Genomic DNA, 25,114 nt, shown 5'->3' with positions numbered 1-25,114 from the left:
AAAGCCAGTGGTTTTACCCACATGAACACGTATGCTCTTCCACCCATCATATACCTTATAGCTGGCCAAAGGAGGACATAGAAGCCCCTGACATCAAGGAACCTCCACACAATGCAGACAGTTTCATCCCAAATCCAACACTTAGTAAGCAAAGGCAGGCAGTCGAGGACTAGACAGCATCTGGTATCTACCACATCAGGCAGAACACCAGATGTAGGCTGTGCAAAGATGCTTTATCTTTAGTAGCTTAGCTGTTCCCAGGACTGTGAGAGATGTATGTGTGTGTGTTATATATATATATATATATATATAATGTAATGGATTGTTTCTTTATCCATTTGTCTCAGTTTTGTTGGTATGTAGTATATGTTATCATACATGAAGGTTAAGCTTCTCCTACAGGGTCTGGCTGATGGCTGGAATAAGCAGTGGCATGTTGTCAGCCTTCATGTTCCTGGGTGAGAACAACCTGAAGGGTTTGTTACATAGTGGGAGAAACACAGAGCTGGACAGGGTCTGTTTCAAGGAACTGAATGAGGTTGGGCTGCTGGTGCAAGAGAAAGCTCTTGGTAGGACAGAACAGGAACTAGTCCATCGCCTGCAGAGGCCCGCCATGTCCAGGAAGAGCCTCATTTGTTTCTGGGTGGTAGGAAAGGTCTTTCTGCATGGCGGGCAGACACTTGGCCATAAGTGAATGTAGCCAGGAGAGACAGTGTGCACTAAGTAAAAGACCCTGAATAGCCTTGTGGCCTTTCTCTGTAATTGAAGACACTTCAGTTACAGTCTTGAGTAAGAGAAGCAGTCAGATTGTCGACCATGTAAAGACCTACAACAGAACCTGAGGGCTGTTGGACTTCTGCTAGGTTGGAGCGGAGAGCTTTACAGAGCTTGAGATGGGCTTTCGTTGTACCCTTGGGGAAGAGCTCAGGTTAGTCTTTGAGAGCAAAACCTGAAAGCCACAAGACACCGGCTACTGGGGTCCAAGTCCAAACTTTGGCTTCCCTGAAACCTTCTGACAAGCAGGGAAAGAATTAACCTGGTTTTCAGAGACATGGCTAGAATGCAAAAACAGATTGTAAAAAATATATGTATATATATTTTGACACATAAAAATCTACACTTAAGGAAAAGATGAGCTTAGAGTTGGAGAGCACCAGATTAATGAGATGAGAAGTATGGGGAAGCAAATGGAAGAAGGTTCTAGAGAAACTAGAAGACACTAGTAAACAAGTATAGAACCAGCACAGAACTACACACAGAACAACACCAGAACCAGAAACCCAGCCAAATCAAATCAAAGACATGCTAAGTCTTATCACGTTTTGTGTATACCAAAGCAGACCAGAACATTGCCTGTCAGAATATCCTCTGTGCTCCAGTAATTCAGTGTGAGAGCCACAAACTTGTCCCGAGAGGACTTTGTAAAGAAGGCTCCCGCACCTTCTTTCTGTATGTAGAATGTGTGTGCGCTTATTTAGAGGGAGAGCGTCCAAGGTGTTGTGTGTGTATATAGGATGATGCGTTTCTCCATTGTGAGACATGCTACTACACTCATAAGGGTCTGAAAAATGCACTAATGGCAACAAATTGGAAAAAAACAACCTTAACTAGGTAAGACCCATCTGTCTACGCAGACCACATTTTTAATTCAGGTCAATAAAAATATGGTTAACCGCGTCAAATGCTTCATTTAAATCCAAAATAGGAATATATACAAAATCTAAGGTCATAGGTCATTCTGGAGCAGCAGCAGAGCTGTACCAGAGGCAGTAGCATGTTCATGCTGGATGTCCAGGTGAGAGAAGCCAACTAGCAAAGGAAATCGGTACTAGCAAAAGTATGACAAAAAGCCTCTATATAATATGTTGTGCACAAAAAAAAACTCAAGTGAATGAACTCTTGCAGTCGTCCTTTAACAAAGTAAAGAGATTTATCTTCCTGTGATCTATTTAAGGCAAATCATGTTTGAGAAGTAAAATGCAGGATGAACCCCATAGATACAGACATCTCACAGACATTAGAGAGGAAGAATTGCTTCTCTTTCTTATTCATAACCATATAAAACAGTGAGATGTCCATGTGTCCTCCATAAGTAATACAAAACAAAAGTTGTATTTTTTTGGTCCAGTTAATTAGGAACATACTTTAGATGTCATGTAAATAGATCATGCCATTTACACAAATACATTTTCACCAATTGTTTATCTAGATATTTTGTATATAGTCTGATTTGGACTGTTAAAACTCATTTGACTTGAGCAACACAGAACTGTATTGAATTGATTGTGCTGGTATCAGTTTACCAGCCCTTTAGCAACTGAATGATCATTAAAATCACTATGGTTAAGTTTGCAAATCTAAATCTCTTTAGAAGCCTGGACGTTTTCCCTAAAGACAACAAAAACTGGCAGTACCTTCAGTTATAAACATACATGTCTAAAGATGATCTCTGAACTTACAGGAGGCTGCCTTTTTAATATTTTAATAGGTTGGTCATCCTCTTGAGATACAACCACCCATCAAAATAATGCAAGTGATAGCAACTAATTACAAACTCAAGCATGGCCAAATATTGCAGGGTTTCTGGTTCTGGTCTTGTTCTGTGTGTTTGTAGTTCTGTATGCAAGACATGGGCCCTCAAGAACTGAATCACTAGACCACAAGTGTTTTCTGGACTGTCTTATTTAGCCATTTGGGAATCATACAAAATCTTCAACATTACCAATTTTAATGTAAATGGGAGAACTGAAATAATCAAAATGCACTACTCCTTCCGGCATAGAGATATCCGATTGCCCAAGACTGTCTCCAGCAAGATGTGAACTAAAAGCACAAGAAGACTGGTCCAGACCACAGAGTTGACATGTACGGTTTATTGTTTGAAACCACTGCGAGGACTAGACACTGCAGTGTGTGATCAGAGCTCTACTGAGCTGCAGGAACTGCTGCCGGTTTCTTGGTTTTCTTGAACTTCCACACCTTCTTCGGTTTCAGCATTTTAGCTTTGATCTGGAGAGAGGAAGCATGTCGGTGACTTGGGTTGAATTGAAAGTGTACGAAGGTACAAGGTTTGGTCAACGGGGAGGCCCCATCGTGTTCGGGGTAACTGGACAACACCCACCTCCGGTTTGTGCTGAAGGATGGCACGGCGGCGTGCTGTCTTGGCGTAAGGATTGAGCTTCACCATTATTCGCAGGTTCTTCAGCGGGTTCTTCTTCAGAATTCTGCGCTGAATCTTCCTACTACAAGTGACGCGTTACGCATTAAGAGATGCAGCACTGCCAACGTATGGGCAAACAACTGGGCCGAGCTTGGCCACTGGTGCCCAAGACAGACAACGTGCAGTACAAATACTTACTTGGTAGGATGAAGTGCCTTATGGATTTCCTCACTCTGTAGGATTCTGCCCAGATCTGTGTTGGTCATTTTGTGCATTGGCAAACTAAGAGGTAAAGATACATTTATCAAAAACAGGAAGTCACCTTTAGCTAAATCAAGCTGACCATGACAAAGCAAAGCCCAAACTGACTCAGAACTTCTTAAGAAATCATGGTGCTCATAAACACGGACCAGAAGTGGAAGCTCATCACTGTAGCTGAGAGAAGGTCACAAACTTGGAGCAAACACCACTCACTCACTTGTAGTCAACCTTTAGGGTGGAGGGCTTGCGCCAAGTGCCGTAGAGATCGTCCAGCTTGCGGAAGGCGCTCTCTGTCCAGATGCAGAAGCGGCCAATATGACCACCAGGGGCAAGTTTCAGGAGGTCCAGTTTGCTAACTCGCTGAAGTGTGATGCCTGACAGCAAGAAGAGAAAAAACAAACATTAACAGTTTTAACAGCAGATAAGTTAACGTGATTCCTCAAACCTGCAACCTGCCAACTCAGCGCTTCCACTAAAATCACATCGTTCATAAACACGGACCAGAAGTGGAACTCATCATAGCATGGCGAATAACCTGAATGGTTGAACAACCTTGTCCACAACATACCTGGGATATTTCTGAAGGCTTTTGTGACACCGTTATCTTCGTTGTAGATGATGCACGGCCCCTTGCGCTGTATACGTCTACGATTTCTCATTTTACCCTTGCCGGCACGCATGCGTTGAGAGGCGTAAACCTGTTGGATAAATACACAAACAGTGACTAGCAGTGAAAACCGGGGGAAACAAATCTGGACCACATGTACCAGCAGCCCGACAAAACTGAACAGGCGAGTTACCTTCTTGATATCATTCCAGGCCTTGAGTTTCTTCAGCAGAAGCACTGCCTCCTTGGTCTTTTTGTATCCCTCAACTTTGTCATCAACGACAAGTGGGACCTCAGGAATCTCCTCAATGCGGTGTCCTATCCAACATTTTCATGTTCATGTTAATTACAGAAATATGAAACTAATCAGAACATTGTAGATGGTCCAAGTTGTTCTCAGCCTTCAAAAGGGAAGCACCAATCACTTGGTCCGGCCCTTCTGCTAACTGAGATTTGTCTAGCACTGGATTGACAGAGGGATTCCAAAGGATGGCCAACCCCCCAGTCAACAGTGCAATCACTCTTTATTGCAGAATCCAGGGGCTTATGAGCTCACCTTCCAAAAAATGGCGTTCTAATTTATTTCACCAGTCTCACTCACCTTTAGCCATGACCAGGGCAGGGAGGGCAGAGGCAGCCAAGGCAGAGCAGATGGCATAGCGCTTCTGGGTGACATTGATCCTTCTGTGCCAGCGTCGCCAGGTCTTTGTGGGGGCAAACATGCGGCCACCACGACACATCTACACTGCGGTCAAGGGGCAAACTACTGCACCAGACGTTCATTATACCACCAGTTTCTAGGCATTGCCCACGAACCTGCTCAGACTTGGTATTCGTCAGCCGTTAACGCCAGCATGTGACAGCAGGCAACTGTCGCTGTGCGTCGCGTAAGACGCAAATTACACAATCACCGCAGGTGTCTACGAAATTCACATTTCGACAAGGACTTTACATGGGTGAGTATCGCAACAAGGATACGTTTCCAAAGGCTCCCTGACCAGAGCGGTGCGTACCTCCTCCACGCACTCGGGGAATACGGGCCACAGCTCGCCCGGTGCCCCAGGATTCAGCACTGGTCTGGTGACCTGAGAAAGAAAAACTCCATATAAAAATTTTCCAGCATCCCAAAAGCAGCAGAAACAAAATAACTGATAACTGTACTAAGCATGGAAATGTTGCATTGTCAAAGTATGCCACAAGGTAGCATATTGGGAGATAATTAAAATAGGACTTGATATCCATTTGATGGTCGAGATGAAAACATACCGGCCAGTTCACTGACTGCGTAGGGTTGGCGCTTGTTCTTGCGCATGTTGGTATGCACGAAGTTCACGATATCTGGGCGAATAGGGGCCCTGAACACGGCAGGCATGACCACATTTTTGCCTGAAGTCTCACCCTTCTCGGAATATATCGAGATTAACGGTCGGGCACAAGCCTGAAAGAATAATAACATTTGCATAAATTTTCCATAAGAACCAACGATCGACACGTTATATGATTACTTTTTGCTCAGTTATAGTTTTCGTCAACTTTCTGCGCCAGCAATGGACAGCAGGCAACTGTCGCTGAGCGCAGAGTCGGACGCAAATTACACCATCATGGCAAAATTACAATCAACACAGCTTAGTCGATTATTTAGTCGCAAAGAAAAATACTTAGTCTACTAAAAGCTTGAACTTAAGATACTTGATACGCTTCTGCCCATAAAACATGCCATATCAGCTACCAAAGTGCCAATCAGTCACACGTGTAACCTGGCAAAACCGTACAAGTGTTCAAAATGGCTGCCGACGCCCGGCCTCGCACACAAAAATCCTTCAACATCTCCCCACAACAGTACAATCATCCCTTCTTCGATATAAACCCAATAGGCCCTTTTTAAAGTCACAAACAAACTGGAAATAACACGAACACGACACGTATGCTTACCATTTTAAAAGAATTCACGGCTCGCCAGGAACCACGCTCCTAACTCAATGGCGGCCACGGAAGAAAAGGAAGACTGCCGCGCAACGACGTTCACATATTCATCCGACGCAGCCTTATTTCCGCCTAGAGTTTGAGCTACCAGTTTTGTTTTTGTTTTGCTGTTATTTGTTTTTGTTGTGATACATTTGACAATATATAAGCTGAAATCAAAATAAAAAAACTGAAATTTAATTGAAAATCAGAAGAATTAATGTTTATTTGGGGAACTATGTACCTTGCACTGCAGGATGGCGGATGACGTGTCGGCCGGACTACTTTCCGCTATTTTTATTTTTTAAATATACAACGTATTTTGAAAGCTTCTAAACTAAAGTATGTTGAAGTATCTAATATCCGTGAATAATAAAATATTTTACCTATAATAACAATAAAGTTGAGTTATAATAATGCGAAATGACGTCTTACTGTGGGCGGGGACTAGTGACTTTTGACCTTGCTGACGTCACGCGGCGGGCAACAGTTGAATGTTTTCCAGTTTGGTAATTCTTCAGTATTTTAACGCTGTCTTCATAAACACAGTTATTGTGAGGTAGCAAATTCAGAAGAATGAGAGGTACCATCGTTTCTGAAGCTAACGGCTTCATTCAGTTTCTCAAGTAAGTTTTATTAATTTTTTTTTTGCTTTGCTCTCAAGTTAGCTAGGTAAAATGGGAGTGTTGATGGTTAAGCAAGAATGTTTGTTAAATTCTGTTGTCAGGTTATGTCAGGATGACTCCAAAGATGCCTGGGTCTATCAGGTAGAACTTCTGCTTATTAAAGAAAATAATAAATAACCTCGTTTATGTTTAATAATTCGTGTTATTGTGCATAGCAATTGTTTTATAACTTTCCTGTTATTACAGGAGGATGTTAGGATATCAAAACACACAGATGAATCTCTCCTCACTATAGTTGAAGGAAACCAGCCTGGCTTCATTTGTGAAAAAATGGTAGGATAGCATAAACTATGTTAATGTTGCGTTTGTGATTTTTTTTTTTTAATACTGACTTTAGTTTTATTTGTAAAGTCACCACAAAATGAGCCTGAGGATACAGAATGCACTGAGGAAACCAGTTTCGAAGAAATGTCCACTAAACCGCTGCAGCAAGACATGGGGCCGTTACCACTCACAATCAACAGAGCACGGTGAGCACGTTGTTGAAACATTTGACTTTTAGTTGAACTATTATGTGGGTGAAGTTAAGGGCTGCAAATGCTCCTCTTGCTGAACAGGCAGCTGCTGTCATGGTACACCATGTGTCAGAACCCCAACATGTGCCAGGTGAAGGCGTGTGTTCTGCACCCTCTCTGGATTCGCTGTGACATGCAGGACCCTGCTGGCACTTCCTGGATGGGTGTGGAGACGGTCTATGCTGGCAGCAAAGCTACAGCAGTCAAGCTGTACTCGGTCTGCTGCAAAGGTGATGGCCTTGACTTCGAGGCTGAGAGCAGCGCATGAGGAATGTGTTGACATCAATCGGATTGTCGTTGGATGGACTTAACGATTCACTTTCTGAATTCTTGCCTACTTGTCATGGTTTAACTCATGTTTAATTCAGGTGCGGCGTTGGATGAGGCCTCTTTTTTCACAATGGATAAACTTAAGCAAGAACACCAGAACAGACACCATGCCTCGACTGTAACGTATTGCGGCTTTCTCGTTTTCTGTAATAAGGGTTAAAGTTCCCAGCCCTGTGGGAACTTTATATATGTGCCCTATGCTTATATTTACATATATGTGCATTATATATTGATTGTCTCCTGTAGGTGGTGACTAAAGGCCGGGCTGAATACAACCTCTTCTGCTCGGTGAAGGAGGAGAGTATTGTTACTGATTCTCAGAGCGGCGTAACTGCCAGGTTCAGATGGAACGGTGTAGAGAAGATCCTGGAGGTTCCTCCTCTATCTTCTGAAGTCACACTGGTGAACGCAGATTATTTATTACATTGTATTTGATGAGACCTGAACAACATTATTGTTTTTTTATTATTACTTACCACACAGTCATGGGTATCTTACCTTTTTCCAGCTTATTTTTGCATTGTTTGTAGTCATCATTGCCACATGCTGACAGGGCTTCAGTATATGTCTTGATCTGATGTGTGCAGCATATCAAAGTGACAGTAGGAGACATCAGGAGCCCCATGTTTCAGACCTACAGAGAGTTGGAATTCCTTCTGGTATGTGGTACCCAGAAAGTTAATGCAAGCTGTATATTAGCCTCTTTCATCTTATTGCTGTCTCATATGGAAAGTAGCTTAGTTACCAGTTACTATTTTGTAGTGTCTTAATGAAGTGTTAGATGTCCTGAGTAGACCTGTCTTGATCAGGTGCTGCATCGCAGGTTGTAAGTGGGTTTAGTGCATTTTGATAAATGTTGCCGATCTGTTTCAATGCAGCACACTGGTTTGTTCTGCAGAACTGGGCCACCGTCGTCCAGGTTTGTGACTAACACTTACTTCCTTTGTTCAGACTCTGGCTGAAGGCTTGAGGACCGGGGAGATCGAGTGGTTGGAGCCGCTGGTGACTGAGTCCGCTGTGGACTTGACCAGATCACTCATTGAGGGTAAACGTTCACGTCACTGCGTGTGTGAGGAAGAACATTATCCCTCAGAGGCTAACGCCCTGGGTTTAACCGGGTTTTTCTCTGCAGAGCTGGAAAACATTGCAAATGCAGTTCCAGGCCAGACTTTAAAAGGATCAGAGGTAATAACTGAAGTCTTACTATGCAGTTTCTGTAATGCATGGAAGGTCTTCATGGTTAATCTAATTGAAACAGAACCAGAAGGCTAAGACGGACTCTGTGATGGGCTTCAACACTATGCAAATTGAGAGAGGAGACCTGGATTTTACAGAACAGCTCTGGGAAAAAATGAGGAAGAGTGAGTGTAGTTTAGGTTTAAGTTTTGAGAATGAACAGAAGTGATGACGGATCCTTTACACGACCTCTATCCCTCTCTTGGCAGGTGTGACATCATATCAAGACATAACAGACTCTCTGAAATTAGTCATCAAGGCTGTGCGATGTGGTCAGATTAAACCCTGGGTATGTACATTTAGATGTCTGTGTAATTTGATAGCTTTTGTAATTTGATGTCTTATAAATGTTACCTTTTAAGATGACTATAGAAGTACGGTTTTTAGTCTTTTTAGCCTGTTTTCACTCCACTCACAAAAACAAGATGAGTCTTATTGTAATTCAGTACTCTTGTTCACAGAAATTTAAAGAACTGGTTCTCTTTGTGGTGAGGTGCACTGTAAAATGTGTTCATGTATGTATGTATGCGTGTGTGCAGGTCCACAGGGACAGCAGCAGTTCTCTGAGTAAACTTGTAGTGGAGTCATACCAACACCAGGTGGAGCCGGTGGCCCTCACAGGCCACACCCCTGCTATCATGCTGCTGGAACTGGGCCTGGACAAAATGCGAAAGGACTACATTAACTACCTTGTTGGTAATATGACTCATTAGAATGTCAGTTTGAGAAACCTGAAGGGCATTATGGAATTTGTATTTTTGTTGTTTATAACAAATATATGTGGGCTGTTTAAAATGACTAGCACATTCTAAAGTATGCATTATTTTCTGATTTGAGTTGATAATTAAAATTCAAGTTGGTGAGTAGCCATTGAAGTGGGAGTTCCGTTTTATAAAGAACTAGCAAACCACATTACATAAAGACTTGTTTGTGTTTGTCTTTGCTAGGGAAGGAGCTGACAACTCTCAACCATCTGGTGAGAACTTTTCTTCTGGGTTCTTGGGGTATCTGAGTGCTTCTAATGTGCACAGCAGGACTTTGACGGTCACTCTGATGGATGATGTTTAGAGTTACTACTTGAGCAGTGAGGTGGACCTGCAGGAGCAGGTGATGCGACTGAGAAAACTGCACCACCTGCTGGAGATCCTGGGCACCTGCAGTAGCTTCCTCAACCTGCCGCACAAGCGCCTCTTTTTCTTCACTCAGTCAGTAATTTGTTCACTTTTCCAGTTTGTGCTGTCGGCTTTTTTTTCTCCCCAATATTTAAAATATTGTCTGGTAGTATCACATGTAGATGAATTGTAGTGTGTCTTTATGTTTTAATCTTAGGTCATGCTTGCAATACTATAAATCTGCACCTTATGATGAAGAGCATGTATTTGAGATGCAAATCAAACCTGCTCTCATCAGCCACTTCTATCAGGTGTAAGTATATGCATAATCGGACAATGATATATGTAGTAAAATCACATGATGAATCACGTATGGATGTGCGTGTGATCTATTTGTTTATCCCGCCCCCTCCTCTCAGGGAGCAGCCATCGTCATGGGCAGTGGAGGTGTCCAGTGGCCAGGGGTCACGAGAGGTCAAAACCTTCTATCTTCTCAGTGATGTGCCTCTGGTGCATCATGTCACCTTTGACTCAGGTGAAGGGATATAACTTCATCATACATACAGTTCCAGGGAACCTACAGTGTTTCATTTTGTTTGCAAATCACTCTGGACAAGAGTGTCTGCTAAATTCCATAAATGTAAATGTTGTAGATCTCCAGCTGTTGTTAAACTTGAATATTTGAAAGATCTGGGTCACTCATTTTGACTAACGCTTTGTAGAACCACCACTGGAGGAGACGGTGAGTGCGGAGAACGAGAAGACAGCTTATTTCAGAACTTTGGTGTCCTGTAACCTGGTCAGCTTTGGTTAGCATGATTGTATATACAGTATTTAGTATAACTTATTTGTAGTAAGGAAATTGTGTATGCAAAAACGACCAATTAGCTACAATATTTTTTATTTTTGTTTCTTAATGTTTTTTGCACATGTTTAATATCCCACAATGATGAAATCAGATAAATGGTTACATAGGTAAAATTCAAGCATTTAATAAAGCACCAACTTTAATTTGCTATGTCTCAAACTAATATGGGGTGAATGTAGAACTCAAGCCCCTCTATGTATGGAAAAACACACCTTAACCTGTGTATGTGGTAATCTGTACACTGCTAGTTGCGTCTTCCAAGGAGAAACATAAGAAAAACTGCAATAATCAGAATACAAAGGGTGAAAACAGTGGGGACCACAATCTCTGTTACCATCTCCATGTGACTGGTCAAGGGATCTGTAACACACGTGCACAATAAAGCAGTATTACATTCGGAGGTTGAAAGTAACGGATTACACTTACTCGCGTTACTGTAATTAAGTAGGTTTTTTTTGCGTACGTGTACTTTTTAAAGTAGATTTTAGAACCTGTACTTTTACTTAAGTATACATTGTGTTAAGAATTTTAATTCGCTATATTTTAAAATACATACGTTACTGAGTACAAAAAAGCCTGGAGGTTTGCGGCAGTGGATACTGGTGTGAATAATCCCCAGTTTATAAAGATGACTACAGACCGGTCAGACACCTGCGAGAGTCCGTCTACATGCGAAGTGGACCGAACCCCTGGCCCTATTTGGCGGAACATTTTGAATTGAAAGGCAAAGACCACAGCTTTATTATGCAATGTAAATGTTTGCCCCCAGACACAGACAAAAACTCGACATCAAACCTGCGCAAACACGTAGAGGTAAGAGTACCACTGCAATCGTAGTTAAAATAGGTAATAGTCGCAGTTTAGTAGCACAAATTATCCATACGTCGATACCCGCTATTGCTAACGTTAGTTGCGATTCGGGAATATTGTCCTTGACCTAATCCAACAAACTAAAATAATTGCAATCTACAGCGATTATTCAGACTAGATATAAATTATGCTGTTTTAAATTGACTTCAGTTACAGTCTGGTCTGTGAAGTTGCTAAATCCACACAACTGCTAATGTAAACTGCTAACAGTAATGTGTTACTGTTAAATATTTTAGACTAGTAACTTTACTCGCACTTAACTGGCACAACTTATTCAAAACAGACCACTTAAATTTTTTCATATGCGCATGCTGTTAAAGATTGGGTCGGTAATTCTGTAATATTTTATCTTTTGTAATATTTTATGTTCACCTCAGATTCTGGCATTTGTCAATAAATTAAATGCTCGGACATAAAATACAGCCATCATCTAAACATCAAGATAACTGTACCAGGCCTTGCCTGGCAGTCATGTTGTATCCACATATCAGGAAAGCCCGATGAGACGTTGAGGTTGTTTGGCTGTTGAGGTTTAAAAATAGCTCCGTCTACTTTTGATAAATTAGCTGACTCTAACTTTTATGGGTTATCAGAAACATCTTAGCTTGGCATCACGGATGCCTCAGAGTTAATGCTTTATTTCAGACATTTATGAGCTGGTTCTGTGACAAGTATGTGTGAAGGCTTACCATAAATAAGTCTGAGAACATTGGCAGCTGTACTCCGCTGTTCCTCTATTGAAAAGAGAAATTACCTTAGGGTGGAATCAGGACACACGAATCCTTTGAGGGATACTGAACCTCTGGCTAATATAGGTATAACAGTGGTGTAGGTGGAGATCATTTCACATACGTTTTCTTATGATGGTCTTTCCTGGAACACTACACCTCTTGTGTTTCTAAGAAATTGGTTTGTTCATATAAAATGTCTGCCACATGCCAAAACTTCTAGCATAGTGTCCATTGTCTCTGTGGTACATAGGTGGTAGACATGTTTCATGGATAAGTAATAGTAGTCCAGGAAGTAACTTTACTATAGGCCTACATAAATGGCTGAAGTTGAGTAAACCTGTCTTGGCAGGAGCAGGTTTTGGACTGGGTCAGAGCTGTCAAAATGTTCCTCCAAGAGCTCTTGCTTAACGCCAAAATCAATGCAAAGCGGCTTGCTTTAAAAGCCTGTAGATGCCACGCAGCCGTGCAGTGACAGCACCGGCATTCAATTTCCTCTCGTCAATTCTGATCAGCTTTATTCTGACACTTTTGGCTCAGTTATTTGTTGATTTTCCTACGGCAAGTACCAGACTCATACAGAAAGATTTATGAGACTTAGCATTGCTGTCTAACTTAGATAAGTATCTAGGGGTTTCTGAAGCTGGCCTCAACGTGAGCTTATGGACATTCTGGCCTCCTGCATCCATTGAAGGGCCATGTGCAGCCTGGCTCACACACCACACGCATGTGAGTGGACCACACAAGAGTTCTTTTGAGGCTTTCCAAGATAATACAAGAAGCTTGCCAAGCCAAAAAGAACACATTTACTCTGACGTCCACCCTGGTGCCTCAATATCACCATGCACTGGCCAAACCTTTGACACCAATGCACACTCCTTATTTTGCTTGGATCACTTTCTGTGTAGCTGGAGGGGCAAACAAAACAAATAAACAAAAAGCCCTGTTTGAGGCCTACACCAAGTCTTATAAACCTCTCTGCATGCCTACAACCCCACCCCCCAAAGTGTACGTCAGTCTCACAGTGCTTTTGGTTTGCATGCCAGTCCCCCACTGACATAAACGAATGCATAGATGATAGAGTGATTAGCACAAATTCTATATATTTTATATTTATAAATGGAAAGGCACAAATGTCAGTTTCCTCATTTCTTCATTCTGCTTTCTAATGTGTGAAATGGTTTGGGGTATTTAGGTTTGTTTGTCCCTGCTGGTCACTCATCGTAGGTAACAGTAGGGCCTGTTGAGAGGCACTGACCTGCAGCCAGAAGCTCGTTGCTGGTTGTACATGTGTCCATAGCTTTTCTCCTCCAGTTCTCAACCTGTCAACGATCGTTCAGAGCACATCCATCAGTCCTGCTGAGAGCATATGAACCAAACGTGCTGGACGGCCCATTAGGTGTTCAATTATACAGTAATAGTACTTATTCATCTCCATGTGAAGTCAGCACTAGGTGCACAGATGGCTACTACATTGGAAAAGAAATAACCACTCAGTTTCTCTGTTTCACCGTTATATAATTACTTGTTACTGTCCTTAAAATATAAATAGCATTAGTTATGTATGTATATTTGCAATAAAAGCCTTTAGAAAATACACCTTTTGCAATTAATTGTTCCCTTCTAAAAATCTTCATCCTGTTTATAGGGAAGTCTGTAAGTGATCTGCTCCAGTGAAACAGACCAGGTTTATGCTAGTGCCTCTCTTTGATTAGTACCTCTCTTTGATTGGGGAATCCATTGGAGCCGATGATGTGTTTGTAGTACTGAACTGAGGCTTTAGGATATCGGGGTTTGTTCTTATTCCTGAAGTCCACATAGTACAGGCCAAACCTTTCTGAGTAGCCCTCATCCCATTCAAATTTATCCAGCAGAGACCAGGCTGTGTAGCCCTTGACCTTCACTCCATCTCGAATAGCTGCAGGCACCAGAAGGAAACATGGATTACTGGGGTGGAGAAGTATGTCGTATGTTCTATACTTCTGTTCTGATAGAAGTACACTGTCAGTGTACTTAACATTTCATAAAGGTTTGGGCTAAAAAAAAAAACACCTTGGTCCCTTGCCTTTAAGCATCTCATTGATGTAGCCCCTGTAATACTGTATCCTCCAATCATCACACAGCTCTGTGCACGTCACCTTCTCAGAGACTCCGTTTCCCGTGATGTAGATCATGGGATTCCCATACTGAGTCTACAGAGGTGCACAAACATAACTAAAATGTAGTTTTTGACTTCATAATACCACCTATTATAGCTCTCTAATTAAATATCAAACAAAAGCGAGGCACATTTAGAACAGATCTGGAATGGCAGCAGGGCTGATTGATTTATATGGATAGAAGATCCCAGCAGTAGGTAGGATGGGTCTAAACCTGCAAGATGCACCTTGATAAAGTTGAGCAGGCGGCGAAAGCCCCATGGCACTGAGTAGAGCCACTCGGAGCCAGGATCAGGCCAGCGGGGGTCCACCAGTTCCACCAGGTCTCGGTCAGTGAAGTAGGTGTTGGTGCGGCCTGAGAGGGAGGTCTTCTGGGTGATGTAGCGAGTGGTGAAGTGCTCTACCCCCAGGAAGTCACAGGTGCCCTTAATGTAACTCTTCTCCTGAGCGGAAAAGGTTGGCAGTCGAGATGTTGCCAGACCCTGCTGACTGCTCTTCCTTCCTGGACACACAGAAATCAAATATGTTCTGAATTAGGCCGGAGTTCCTCTTTGTTGATCTCTGTAAAGTGGTAAGTCAAGGAAAAGCAAGTTAATATTGATTATTTCATACAGAAGGCAAACCAAGGTGATGTATAAATAAAAGTATAAAAAATATGAACTATATAAAAGAAAATAAAGTTAATACATATTGTGAAGGAAATATTGATTATATTCATGTGTGATTCATGTTAATCATGTCCATGCAGACACTATAGCACGGTCTGTGTGAAAAGTACTGCTTAGTAGTTAACTGTAACCATATTGAAGATGTTTTTCTGTAAGACTGAAGTTTTCTGTGCAGCAGCAGAGTTAGTGATAATATTGCTTATCTGTTTCTAAGCACCCAAGGTTGAATCCTAGGGAAACTGATAACTGCTCCTGGGAAGCAGGCATCCTTAGTTTTTTCTACACACACACTTTGACTATAAGAATCTGGACTGAGAGAGACAGTTCAGAGTTACTGCATGAAGCGTACGCTTCACATCATACTTTTATACTTTTATATTTTGTAACTCTCTTGCTATCAAATAAATACTGCTTAATATATTATAAGATCTTGAATTCTGTGCCATCAATTCCACCACAGAATTTGGCGTTGTCGGCAGGATGAGCGAGGATCGTAGCGGAGGAATGAACTGAAGCTCACCGAGGACGCTCCTCAGTCTGGGACTGAGCTGGATGACGGGAACCCCACAAGCTAAAGGGAAAGTACCGCCAGGGTGTAGCTGAAAGTTCTGACCTCGTTGACGACTCCCGCCTCATCCAACGAACAAAAAGAACGTGGTGGTGGCACACAATCGTAAGTGAATAAAAACTTGTTTGTAGTTTTCCACGGAATAGGCGTCCCTGCCTGCATTGAAATAGGAAAGGAATATTACTCTGGGAGTAATAAAGAGCCTATTAAGAGAATAGGCCTATTTAGACACCTAACTAGAGAAAAGGCCGTTATTGTAGACGTACATTAACGTATAAGGACCCGGGTCGATTCAGTGCAAGGCTATAGGAGGGACCTATTCACGGCCATTGTTGGAACTAAATTGAGATCCAATATATGTTAAGCAGTAAATAAGTGTTTTTGATAGCAATTTGTATTTTTAATAGCAATTTGTATTTTGAACATTTAAAGGATGGGTTTAAGTAACAGTAAAAAATATGCCTTTGATGTCAGCCAACATCCCAATAGCATTTTTGAACAGATGAATAGACTTTATGGTACTGACTGCTGCAAACATGTTCCATACTGGATAGAAAATTGTGGGTTTGCGCCAAGTGGTTCACTGAGTGTGGTGTATTTGGGAAAGTTGATACAGAGGGTTCAAGAGAGACCTAAAAAGGATAATAAGAAAGCATGCTGTCATGCGTATTTTGATGACAATAAGGAAGATATGTTGCAAGTGTTGGTTAGAGGAGGCTCAAAAGAGAGCTAATATGCAAAAGAAGGTTAGGCAGGTAGGGCTTGGAGAAAATACTAATAAGGTGTCCCAGTGTGTCTCCTTAGCTGATCCTGACCTCGATGCCGCCCCAACGAGACTTCGCCCACCACCCGGAGTACCTGGGGGAGAGGGAGCCGCTGCAGCTGCACCACTCCCACACCCGCCTCACAACACACACCCACCCCCATATGCTGACGCCAGAGCTGCCTTAGAAAATGCACAACAATGTGAACTGTCAGAAGACTCGGCCCCCGTACTCTCCCCTGTCAGTAAGCACACCAGGCTTCAAACCGCGGTGAAGGGAGGAGGCCTTATGACAGCACCAGGCCCTCACACTGGATCATGGTATGAGATGGTGCCCGTTGCCAATCAGGCAGCCCACCAGATGATGATAACCACGCCCGAACCAGTGATCACACAGTTCCCGATGGTAGAAGTCTCCGGCCTGGACAGAGTTATCATGGTGCCCAGACACTGGACTTCTGATGACATCATGAAAGCAGGCGAGGGTATGGACAAACCATCTGACATAGGAGGACGGTGCTTTGGAGAATAACTTGTGGCTTTTGCTCGGTCTTGTAGACCGACCCAATCAGAACTGAAACGTTTACTGGTGGTCAAACTCGGACCTCAGTTCAACAAGATCGAACGTGACTGGAATCCAGGTGATGTCTGTCTCCACCTACCTGAGTGGGATGCCCCTGATGGAGAGGGAGCTGATCTGAACGGACCGTACAGAGACATGATAAGACGTTTGGTGGAAAGAGTGGAAGCTGCCTATCCAGTCTCCGTCAACACAGACAAGATAGCAGTTTGCAAACAAGAAGATGGAGAGTCTATCAGTGACTTCCTCGTTCGACTAACCAGAGTCCATACAGACCACTGCGGAATCGAAGCACCAGCACAACATGCCAACGGCCCGGCAGACATCGGCTCGTGGGAAGGCCATCTGAGAAACACTTTACTGGTGAACATGAGAAACAGACATCAGCGACCTCATCAGAGCCAACTGCATTGGATACAACAGAGCTCCTCTGTCGGTGATAGAAGATCACTCTAAACACCACGAGGCACAGCTCATAAATAAGGAGAAGAAGAAAACTCAGAAACAGAGCGACATACAGCAGCAAGCTATGCTGACTATGGTCCAGACCAGCCAAAATCAGTAGCAGAGGAAGAGGCCGAGGCAGAGGCGGAGAAGATGGAGGACGTGGTGGACAGAGAAACAAAGACAAAGACACATGCTACAATTGCGGCAAACAAGGACATTTTGCTAGAGACTGTCCAGAGTCCAAAGATGGCCATCTGACCACTGAGGAAAGAGGCCAGGACTGACGGGCGGCAGGGAGGCAGGACAGCGACGGGCCACTGAGGGAAGAAGACAGCAAAAGGAAGGTACCAAATTTAGATTACTCTTTTGTCCAGCTAATTAGTAAAAACCCAGCAGCACTCCCACAGGTAGAAATAATGGTTGAAAAACGAAAACTAAAATTTTTGGTAGACAGTGGAGCAACACACACCGTTATAATGGCTGACCAGATAAATTGTGAAATGAAGCATGATAAAACTGTCAGAGTAATGGGTGTGGGAGGGCTAACTATCTTAGAGAGAGTGTCTGTGTTTATACAGTGTAATGTAGATAATAATGATTTGAACATAGCTTCCTGATCTCCGCTACGTGCCCAGCTAATGTAATGTTTTGAGATTTGATGTGTAAATTGCAATACACACTCCAAAGTGGCCAGAATGGGCTATTTTTGTTTTGGGGAGAGCCCCAATTAATTCAATTGGCATCAGGACAACCAGGTTATGCCTATAAATGGCAGTACAGGGGCACCGAAGGGGGAATCAGAAAGCATTTCATGACAGAGGTGACTTATGTGTTACCAGCAGATTTTTTACATTAAACCAAGTGACACATTTCATTGCACATACATATCTGACGGACCAGATACAGAGTATGAGACCAGGTTCTATGCAGAGCTGCATGACTTAATGACCATGACTGACTTGAACGACACATGGGCAGCAGGCCTAGTGAGACTGAGTGAAGGACAAATGAATCTCTATTGTGTTCCATGGGCCACGCCCCACATATCACTACCTAACACACTGGAATTATTTGACCAAAATGACAACACACAAACAAAGGCCATACCTATGACCCTCCTCCCAGCGGAAGAATTAGAATTGGCAAAAGTTCCGCAAGCTCTGTTGGTTAAGGGAAAGAACGATGTGGGCCTCATTAAAAGATGTGTGCATCGTTCCCAAATCTGATTACAGACCCAAACAACACCAATACACATTGAAACCTGAAGCCATGAAAGGCATCAGGTCCGTTTTCCAATTACTACGAGAGGCTGGCGTGATAGTGCCATGCAAAACCTCACCAGTAAGAACTCCCAGTTTTCCCAGTTAAGAAGCCAGGGTGAGAGGAATGGAGGTTTGTTCAGGATTTGCAAGCTGTCAAGTGGCAGCACACCCTAGATCCCCAGAAGTCCCAAATCCTTACACCATTCTCTCTCAGGTTCCCCCAGACAGCTAGTGGTTCAGTGTAGTGGATCTGGCCAATGCATTTTTCTTTTTTTTAGCATTCCAGTTCATCCAGATAGCCAATTTGGTTTGCCTTTTCAAAAAAATAATAATAAAAATACACATTCACTAGATTATGTCAAGGTTACTGTGAATCACCCACCATTTACAATGCTGCACTACGTGTGAGATTAGAAACATTTAAACTTCGAGAGGGAACAGCTTTAGTTCAAAATACGAATGATCTCTTAGTTTGTGCTCCAAACAGAGACCTTTGCAGACAGGCCAAAGTGGCACTGCTAAATTATTTAGCAGAGGAAGGCCACAAGGCATCCAAATCAAAGTTGTGATACTGCAGAGAGAAAGTAAACTTCTTAGGACACGTTATCTCACAACAAACCATACTGAAGCTTCCCAAACTGCAAACTAAGAAACAACTGTTATCATTTCTTGGCATGTGTTCATATTGTTGCACCTTTATTCTCTCCTATGCAGAGAACGAGGGGCCCCTCAGATAACTGATTCCCACCAAAGGATCCAGCACTTCAACATTTGAGTTGACTCCCGAGGGGGAGGCAGCTATTCAGCTCAGGCAGCTGAGCTAGTAGCCCTCACCAAGGCCAAATTGGCCAAAGGGAAAACAGTGAATATCTGGACAGACTCCAGATATGATTGGGGAGTAGTGCACGATTTTGGCGCCATATAGAAAGACCGAGATTTCCTAACTAGTTCTGGCAGCAAAATTAAGAACCACAAACTAGTAGCGCAACTACTAGATGCTGTCCAGCTACCAGCGCAAGTAGCAATCATTAAATGCGCAGCGCACACCTCATCCCAAGATGAGGCAGCGAGAGGTGATGCTTTTACAGATGCCACTGCAAAAGCCACAGCGCATGCGACGCCTAACTTACAAGCCACCCAACAAGAACATGCATCCACCCCAATAACTACAATTGATATCCTACAAATGGCCTCCTCAGAGGAGAAGGCCCAGTGGAAACGGGCGGGCTGTGTTAAAACAGAAGGCGTATGGGTACACCCTGATACTACTAGACCTTGCCTACCAAAGGCTTACATGCAAGGCCTAGTTAAGATTGCTCATGGGAGGAGTCACATGAGCAAAGGGGGAATAGACCAGGTATCACTACTTATACTCAAAATTTTTGTTCTAAATATTTGATCTGTACACAGAACTCCACTAGAAGAGACACCAACACAATACCAGCCCCTTCGGGACACCAGACAGAACCGTTTCAAAATTGGCAAATAGACTTTGTGGAACTAACACTAACTGAAGGAAAGAAGTTCCTTCTAGTATGTGTATGCATGTTCAGAAGTGGGTGGAAGCTTTTCCAACAGGGAAACAGGACCGTGATGCGGTTTCTAAGATGTTCCTGAGAGAGATCATTCCCTGGTGGGGTCTGCCACAGAGAATTTCCAGTGATAACGGGGCACCCTTTGTCCACTAAATATGTAGGTATAGACATGTGCAAGCATTACAGCTACCACCCTGCAGGCGCAGTGCAAAGAGCAAACAGCACAATAAAAGCAGGTCTTGTCAAGACCAGCCAGGAAACAGGGATGTCCTGGACAAAATGTTTGCCATTAGTGTTGTGGCAGTGTAGGACCAGACCACAAGCTAAGACAGAGCTGTCAGCATTTGAAATTGTCTTTGGCAGGCCTCCCAACACAGGTCTCGGACCCCCAGGGCTGGAGATGCACCTGTTGAATGAACAACTAATTCAAAAGTTTGTCTTTGTACAAGTCTATGTACTGTGTCTAAGCAGGTGAAAGCAGTGTTGCTAGAACCAGCAGACCATCTGCTCCACACCTTCATTCCTGGCGACTGGGTTGCAGAACCAGATGATTCCTAAAGCTTTCTGAAAGAATGACTACTGTTGCATGAAGATTATGTTGAATGATTAAGAGAATCAAAGGGGGAAATGTGAAGGAAATATTGATTATATTCATGTGTGATTCATGTTAATCATGTCCATGCAGACACTATAGCACGGTCTGTGTGAAAAGTACTGCTTAGTAGTTAACTGTAACCATATTGAAGATGTTTTTCTGTAAGACTGAAGTTTTCTGTGCAGCAGCAGAGTTAGTGATAATATTGCTTATCTGTTTCTAAGCACCCAAGGTTGAATCCTAGGGAAACTGATAACTGCTCCTGGGAAGCAGGCATCCTTAGTTTTTTCTACACACACACTTTGACTATAAGAATCTGGACTGAGAGAGACAGTTCAGAGTTACTGCATGAAGCGTACGCTTCACATCATACTTTTATACTTTTATATTTTGTAACTCTCTTGCTATCAAATAAATACTGCTTAATATATTATAAGATCTTGAATTCTGTGCCATCAATTCCACCACAATATCAATAAAATCATTAAACAGATAAAAGATATGAGATCAAGATAAAAGAACAGCAGTGCCACTGGTCAAACACCATGAAAGGAGCTAACATCAGGGCACACCTAGTAATCTTACAGATTGTTCCATCTAAGAGCAGTACCAGACATTAAGTGTAGGTCACCTAAGGCAGACCTATTACAAGAGAAAACATGTAGACAAATACAAAAACGAGACTGAAAAGGAAGCATTTGAAAATGTGTCCCTCTTCAGGCAAACTGCAACAAAACTAGTATGTATAGTGTATACAGTATATTTGTAACGTGCAGAACCAAGTTAAGTATATTAGTCTGGCCCTCTAAAACCGTTCTAGTTTCTCACGTGGTCCCTTGGGGAAATTAATTGCCCACCCCTGACCTAAGGTATTACTGAAGAGTACCTTACGTGATGGAGCATATCCATCAGAGTATGCTGATGTCCAACTAAGAACTCTGGCAGCTGTATCAAAACTGCTAGAACTGAATTGAATTCCTGAAGGTCTTGGTTTGACAAAAAGTGTCTAATTTTGTTTATATTTCTGAGACAACAGAATGATGTGTAAAGTGCTTTGACCCAACTGCTATTGATATAAGAATGCATTAGAATCAGTACATCATCTTATATTTTTGAGAGGGTACAACATACCTATGTAGTCCTTCATGATCTGAGGGTAGTCTCCATGGAAGATGGGTGTTGCAAACCAGCCCATGTAGAACTGGACATACCTCTCCGCTGCTTCTATGTCCTTCTGGTTAGTGATGTCCACTGGTTCTCCCCAGTCTCCAGACAGAGAGATCCCCACCACACCTGCAGGAACGGCAGAAGACCAGACAAGCATTTTTCGAGTGGCTACAAATTAGTCCTAATAAAAAAAATTCAGGGACAGGAATGTGTGTAAACCTTTTAGGGGGAAGGTAATTACCATTTTGTTTGTTTCGCCACTGATTATCATAGGTGTGCCAAACCTTGGCATGTGCCTGGGGAGAAAAACACCAAATTGTTACTGAATGAAGAAAGAAAAAACCAGAATAATTCATATTGAAGCTCTTTGGCCTCCTGTTATGATCTTTGAGGTGCTCACTAAATTCTCACCCGATGAATAGCACTTACATTTTAAACTAATCATGCTTTGATACTTATTGGTAGATTTTAGATTTTATATTTGTCTTGTTTGGTGATAGCACACACCATATATGTTGTATTCTATAGCACTGTATTGTATTGTGTAGGTTTCAGAACTCGCTTGTGTGGCAGTGTCTCAGTTGTGTAAATAGAAAATACTGCATTGTAGAGCCATTCGCCAAACGATTTTGCACAAACTTGGCAGTTCTGGTCAGAATGTTAGTGTAAATATGTCCGTCTGTTTTTGTCACACTCAGATAAAATAAGCCGAACTTTTTGCCATATGACTTCTATGTCACGATTGGGTTTCAACACCTGTGGTGCTTGGACCCCTACAAATGTGTCCAGTGCTGTGTTGTCTCACCTTGATGATGTTGTGGGCAGCCCTGTAAGCCCCAGTGCCTCTGAGCTTCAGTCCTGGAGCATGTTCTCCTGTTTCATAACCCTCTACAGCCACTGACTAATACACAAACAATCATTACATGTCCACAGAGTGACAATCCTGTAACATGCATCTTTTATGCGCACTTAATATTAAGCCCATACCCATGGATTATTAAAGGTTATCCAGTGTTTCACACGGTTTCCGAATCTCTCAAAGCAAAGACTGGCAAAGTCGTTAAAGTATTTAACCATGGTGATATTCTGCCAACCTCCATATTTGTCCTGCAACACCTATCAAAACAAACACCACCACACAGCACTTGACATTTATTTTAATAACAATATGTCACGTAAATAGGCAATAAATATTATATAATGAAGACAATAAGTCATTCCATGGCCTGATGTCCAGTTCTCTATGAGTACACACCTGTGGTAGGTCCCAGTGATACAAGGTCACAATGGGAGTGATTTTATTTTCCAGCAACTGGTCAATGAGGGAATCATAGTATTTAATTCCCTTCTCATTTACATAGTCAGCTGCAAAGCACAAAGACATGGTTCTCAGAACTGTGCAGCTTTCGTTCTGACCACATTTTTTCAACTGATCTTTATGTTAATGAGATTGGCCTAAGGAAGCCATATTGATTCTTACACTTGATCCCAGTAGGAATGACCCTAGGCCAGGAGATGGAGAAGAGATAATGAGTCAGATGAAGTTCCGTCATCAAGGATACATCATCCTACACACGGAAGAGAGGTTTTCTAATGTGAGCACTTCATCATCATCTTTAGCTTCTGATTATGAAATGCCCAATTAGCCTATATCAAATGAAGAATTTCATTAGGGATCACCTTGGCTTTGTAATAGCTCTCGCATGACGAGTCTCCAGTATCGTTCAGGAAGACTTTTCCCTTCTTCTGACTGAACACATCCCAGATGCTCAGTCCTTTGCCATCTTTGTCCCATGCTCCTTCGGTTTGATAGGCTGAGCTGCCAGCACCCCATGAAAATCCTGCCAATAGGGACAGCCCAGGGTGAGAGGTCACAGCTGCTTGAGTTACCTCCACGAGAACGCTACAGTTCCCCTATTTTTCACATTTCATAATCAGACTGTTACACTTCTAAAGGTGCTTTGCATCTCTTGAGCTTGTTTTCGAAAATGTGCTCACAAAGGCTCGACTGGGTTGATTTCCAGACTCATCAGTTGCTGCTCAGCTATTTATCGAGTGTTCAATGGGACATGCTCTCACCAGTCGGAAAAGTGCCGTAATAGAAGGAGCCACGATCGTTCTTGGACCAGTCGAAGTCTTCAGCTTCAGCAGACAGACACAGCATCAACACAAAGACACGGTGCATCTGTCCAGCACAGAGAGACAGCATGGTCTTTTGGCAGTATCAAACACTCCTGACCAGAGAGGAAAAATAAACATGACCTCAGGTTGAAAATGCATACCATCCAATGAAAATGCAAAGCCCACCAAGCACGGTGCAAACCTTGAGCAACAACTGCACCCACGTTTCCACTGTTATGCACATTACACACGTTGCTTCCTTATTCTTCACCTAAACCCAGACATCTTTTATTTTCTCATCTTTTCAGTCGTACCTTTTAACATGTATCCACAGCGGCTTCCAGGGAACTTGTGAAGTGCGCAGAAGCCAATGAGCCCCAGTAACGTGGCTCACATCAGCCTCCAGGTCTCAGCACTGCCTGCTGCCCAGACTGGACACAGCTGGTTCCCAGTCCTGTACTGACCATACTGACCTGGTCTTGTGACTTCAGTGTGGACCCAAATCCCTCCCTATTGAGTCTGAATGGACTAGGCTCTCATTTTGCAGGGGTGAGCACATCTCTTACAAACTAGGGTTTCACTATGTAAGCAAAGCTAATATTGGAAGAGTTGATACACCTGTTTACTGTGATTAGTGCATTTAATAGTTGCAAACAAGTGAACATATATTACCCACTTGGGTGATTTGTTTTAACAGATTCAATAAGATTTAAATGTTTTAGATCTAACGCTTGGTTTATAGGGTACAATAGATCCTCTATTATTTAAAATATTTGAGTATCCAAACTCAGATATTCAACATTGGAGAATCTTCATAACATTCTTCTCACATGTAGAGCATGTATCCATATGCAGAAGGCAGTTCCTTTTTCCAGAGGTGTCCCTCTGCATTGTGGTTTGCTACGCTACTACAG

General features: G+C 42.7%; 3 protein-coding genes and 5 non-coding genes across 9 annotated transcripts; 1 reads left to right on the top strand and 7 right to left on the bottom strand.

Moving 5' to 3' along the window:
* Nucleotides 1-2,858: 2,858 nt before the first annotated feature.
* rpl4 (ribosomal protein L4) lies at nucleotides 2,859-6,114 on the bottom strand. Its single transcript, XM_076992347.1, has 10 exons — nucleotides 5,961-6,114; nucleotides 5,295-5,466; nucleotides 5,007-5,113; nucleotides 4,630-4,768; nucleotides 4,222-4,346; nucleotides 3,990-4,119; nucleotides 3,639-3,795; nucleotides 3,359-3,442; nucleotides 3,122-3,242; nucleotides 2,859-3,009 (listed from the first exon to the last, which is right to left on the bottom strand). Exons 1-10 carry the CDS (start codon nucleotides 5,961-5,963, stop codon nucleotides 2,926-2,928), a joined length of 1,122 nt encoding a protein of 373 aa, XP_076848462.1. The 5' UTR covers nucleotides 5,964-6,114; the 3' UTR covers nucleotides 2,859-2,925.
* LOC143508983 (small nucleolar RNA SNORD18) lies at nucleotides 3,526-3,595 on the bottom strand. The gene has a single exon (XR_013129561.1). It is a non-coding gene; the product is annotated as a small nucleolar RNA SNORD18 (small nucleolar RNA).
* Nucleotides 3,878-3,946, bottom strand: LOC143508982 (small nucleolar RNA SNORD18). Its single transcript, XR_013129560.1, has one exon. It is a non-coding gene; the product is annotated as a small nucleolar RNA SNORD18 (small nucleolar RNA).
* LOC143508995 (small nucleolar RNA SNORA35) lies at nucleotides 4,417-4,545 on the bottom strand. The gene has a single exon (XR_013129572.1). It is a non-coding gene; the product is annotated as a small nucleolar RNA SNORA35 (small nucleolar RNA).
* On the bottom strand, nucleotides 4,846-4,943 carry LOC143508987 (small nucleolar RNA SNORD16). The gene has a single exon (XR_013129563.1). It is a non-coding gene; the product is annotated as a small nucleolar RNA SNORD16 (small nucleolar RNA).
* LOC143508986 (small nucleolar RNA SNORD16) lies at nucleotides 5,538-5,635 on the bottom strand. The gene has a single exon (XR_013129562.1). It is a non-coding gene; the product is annotated as a small nucleolar RNA SNORD16 (small nucleolar RNA).
* Nucleotides 6,115-6,453: 339 nt separating the features above from the next.
* Nucleotides 6,454-19,871, top strand: zwilch (zwilch kinetochore protein). Its single transcript, XM_076992343.1, has 18 exons — nucleotides 6,454-6,616; nucleotides 6,718-6,757; nucleotides 6,863-6,949; nucleotides 7,028-7,146; nucleotides 7,234-7,421; nucleotides 7,560-7,639; nucleotides 7,768-7,923; nucleotides 8,109-8,180; nucleotides 8,473-8,566; nucleotides 8,654-8,706; nucleotides 8,780-8,882; nucleotides 8,967-9,046; nucleotides 9,297-9,453; nucleotides 9,705-9,733; nucleotides 9,826-9,962; nucleotides 10,087-10,182; nucleotides 10,289-10,404; nucleotides 10,592-19,871. Exons 1-18 carry the CDS (start codon nucleotides 6,567-6,569, stop codon nucleotides 10,681-10,683), a joined length of 1,749 nt encoding a protein of 582 aa, XP_076848458.1. The 5' UTR covers nucleotides 6,454-6,566; the 3' UTR covers nucleotides 10,684-19,871.
* On the bottom strand, nucleotides 10,972-24,643 carry lctlb (lactase-like b). Of its 2 annotated transcripts, XM_076992340.1 has the most exons (15): nucleotides 24,515-24,643; nucleotides 24,159-24,313; nucleotides 23,760-23,920; nucleotides 23,560-23,647; nucleotides 23,335-23,444; nucleotides 23,067-23,195; nucleotides 22,885-22,980; nucleotides 22,321-22,375; nucleotides 22,044-22,205; nucleotides 14,722-14,996; nucleotides 14,401-14,527; nucleotides 14,054-14,253; nucleotides 13,594-13,657; nucleotides 12,297-12,341; nucleotides 10,982-11,097 (listed from the first exon to the last, which is right to left on the bottom strand). In XM_076992340.1, exons 2-15 carry the CDS (start codon nucleotides 24,286-24,288, stop codon nucleotides 10,982-10,984), a joined length of 1,758 nt encoding a protein of 585 aa, XP_076848455.1. In that variant the 5' UTR covers nucleotides 24,289-24,313; nucleotides 24,515-24,643. The 2 variants fall into 2 exon arrangements, with proteins under 2 accessions (XP_076848456.1, XP_076848455.1); XM_076992341.1 differs by lacking the exon at nucleotides 12,297-12,341 and having other exon boundaries at nucleotides 10,972-11,097.
* Nucleotides 24,644-25,114: the final 471 nt, after the last annotated feature.

The sequence above is a fragment of the Brachyhypopomus gauderio genome, chromosome 2 (genome assembly GCF_052324685.1).
Source record: "Brachyhypopomus gauderio isolate BG-103 chromosome 2, BGAUD_0.2, whole genome shotgun sequence".
NCBI lineage: Eukaryota > Metazoa > Chordata > Actinopteri > Gymnotiformes > Hypopomidae > Brachyhypopomus > Brachyhypopomus gauderio.
This window is presented reverse-complemented; position numbering and strand designations above follow the sequence as displayed.

What these genes read in the sequence shown, in the direction of transcription:
- rpl4 (XM_076992347.1), bottom strand. An exon ending in TGCCCTGGTCATGGCTAAAG is followed by an intron (nt 4,347 to 4,629) that starts GTGAGTGAGACT and finishes AATGTTGGATAG; the next exon opens with GACACCGCATTGAGGAGATT. An exon ending in AGCCTTCAGAAATATCCCAG is followed by an intron (nt 3,796 to 3,989) that starts GTATGTTGTGGA and finishes TCTTGCTGTCAG; the next exon opens with GCATCACACTTCAGCGAGTT.
- zwilch (XM_076992343.1), top strand. Translation starts at nt 6,567, where the DNA reads ATGAGAGGTACCATCGTTTCTGAAGCTAACGGCTTCATTCAGTTTCTC. An exon ending in GCTTCATTTGTGAAAAAATG is followed by an intron (nt 6,950 to 7,027) that starts GTAGGATAGCAT and finishes TTATTTGTAAAG; the next exon opens with TCACCACAAAATGAGCCTGA. An exon ending in TGACAACTCTCAACCATCTG is followed by an intron (nt 9,734 to 9,825) that starts GTGAGAACTTTT and finishes GATGATGTTTAG; the next exon opens with AGTTACTACTTGAGCAGTGA.
- lctlb (XM_076992340.1), bottom strand. Translation starts at nt 24,288, where the DNA reads ATGCTGTCTCTCTGTGCTGGACAGATGCACCGTGTCTTTGTGTTGATG. An exon ending in CTGCCCACAACATCATCAAG is followed by an intron (nt 22,376 to 22,884) that starts GTGAGACAACAC and finishes TTTTCTCCCCAG; the next exon opens with GCACATGCCAAGGTTTGGCA. An exon ending in CAACGAGCTTCTGGCTGCAG is followed by an intron (nt 12,342 to 13,593) that starts GTCAGTGCCTCT and finishes TCTTTTCAATAG; the next exon opens with AGGAACAGCGGAGTACAGCT.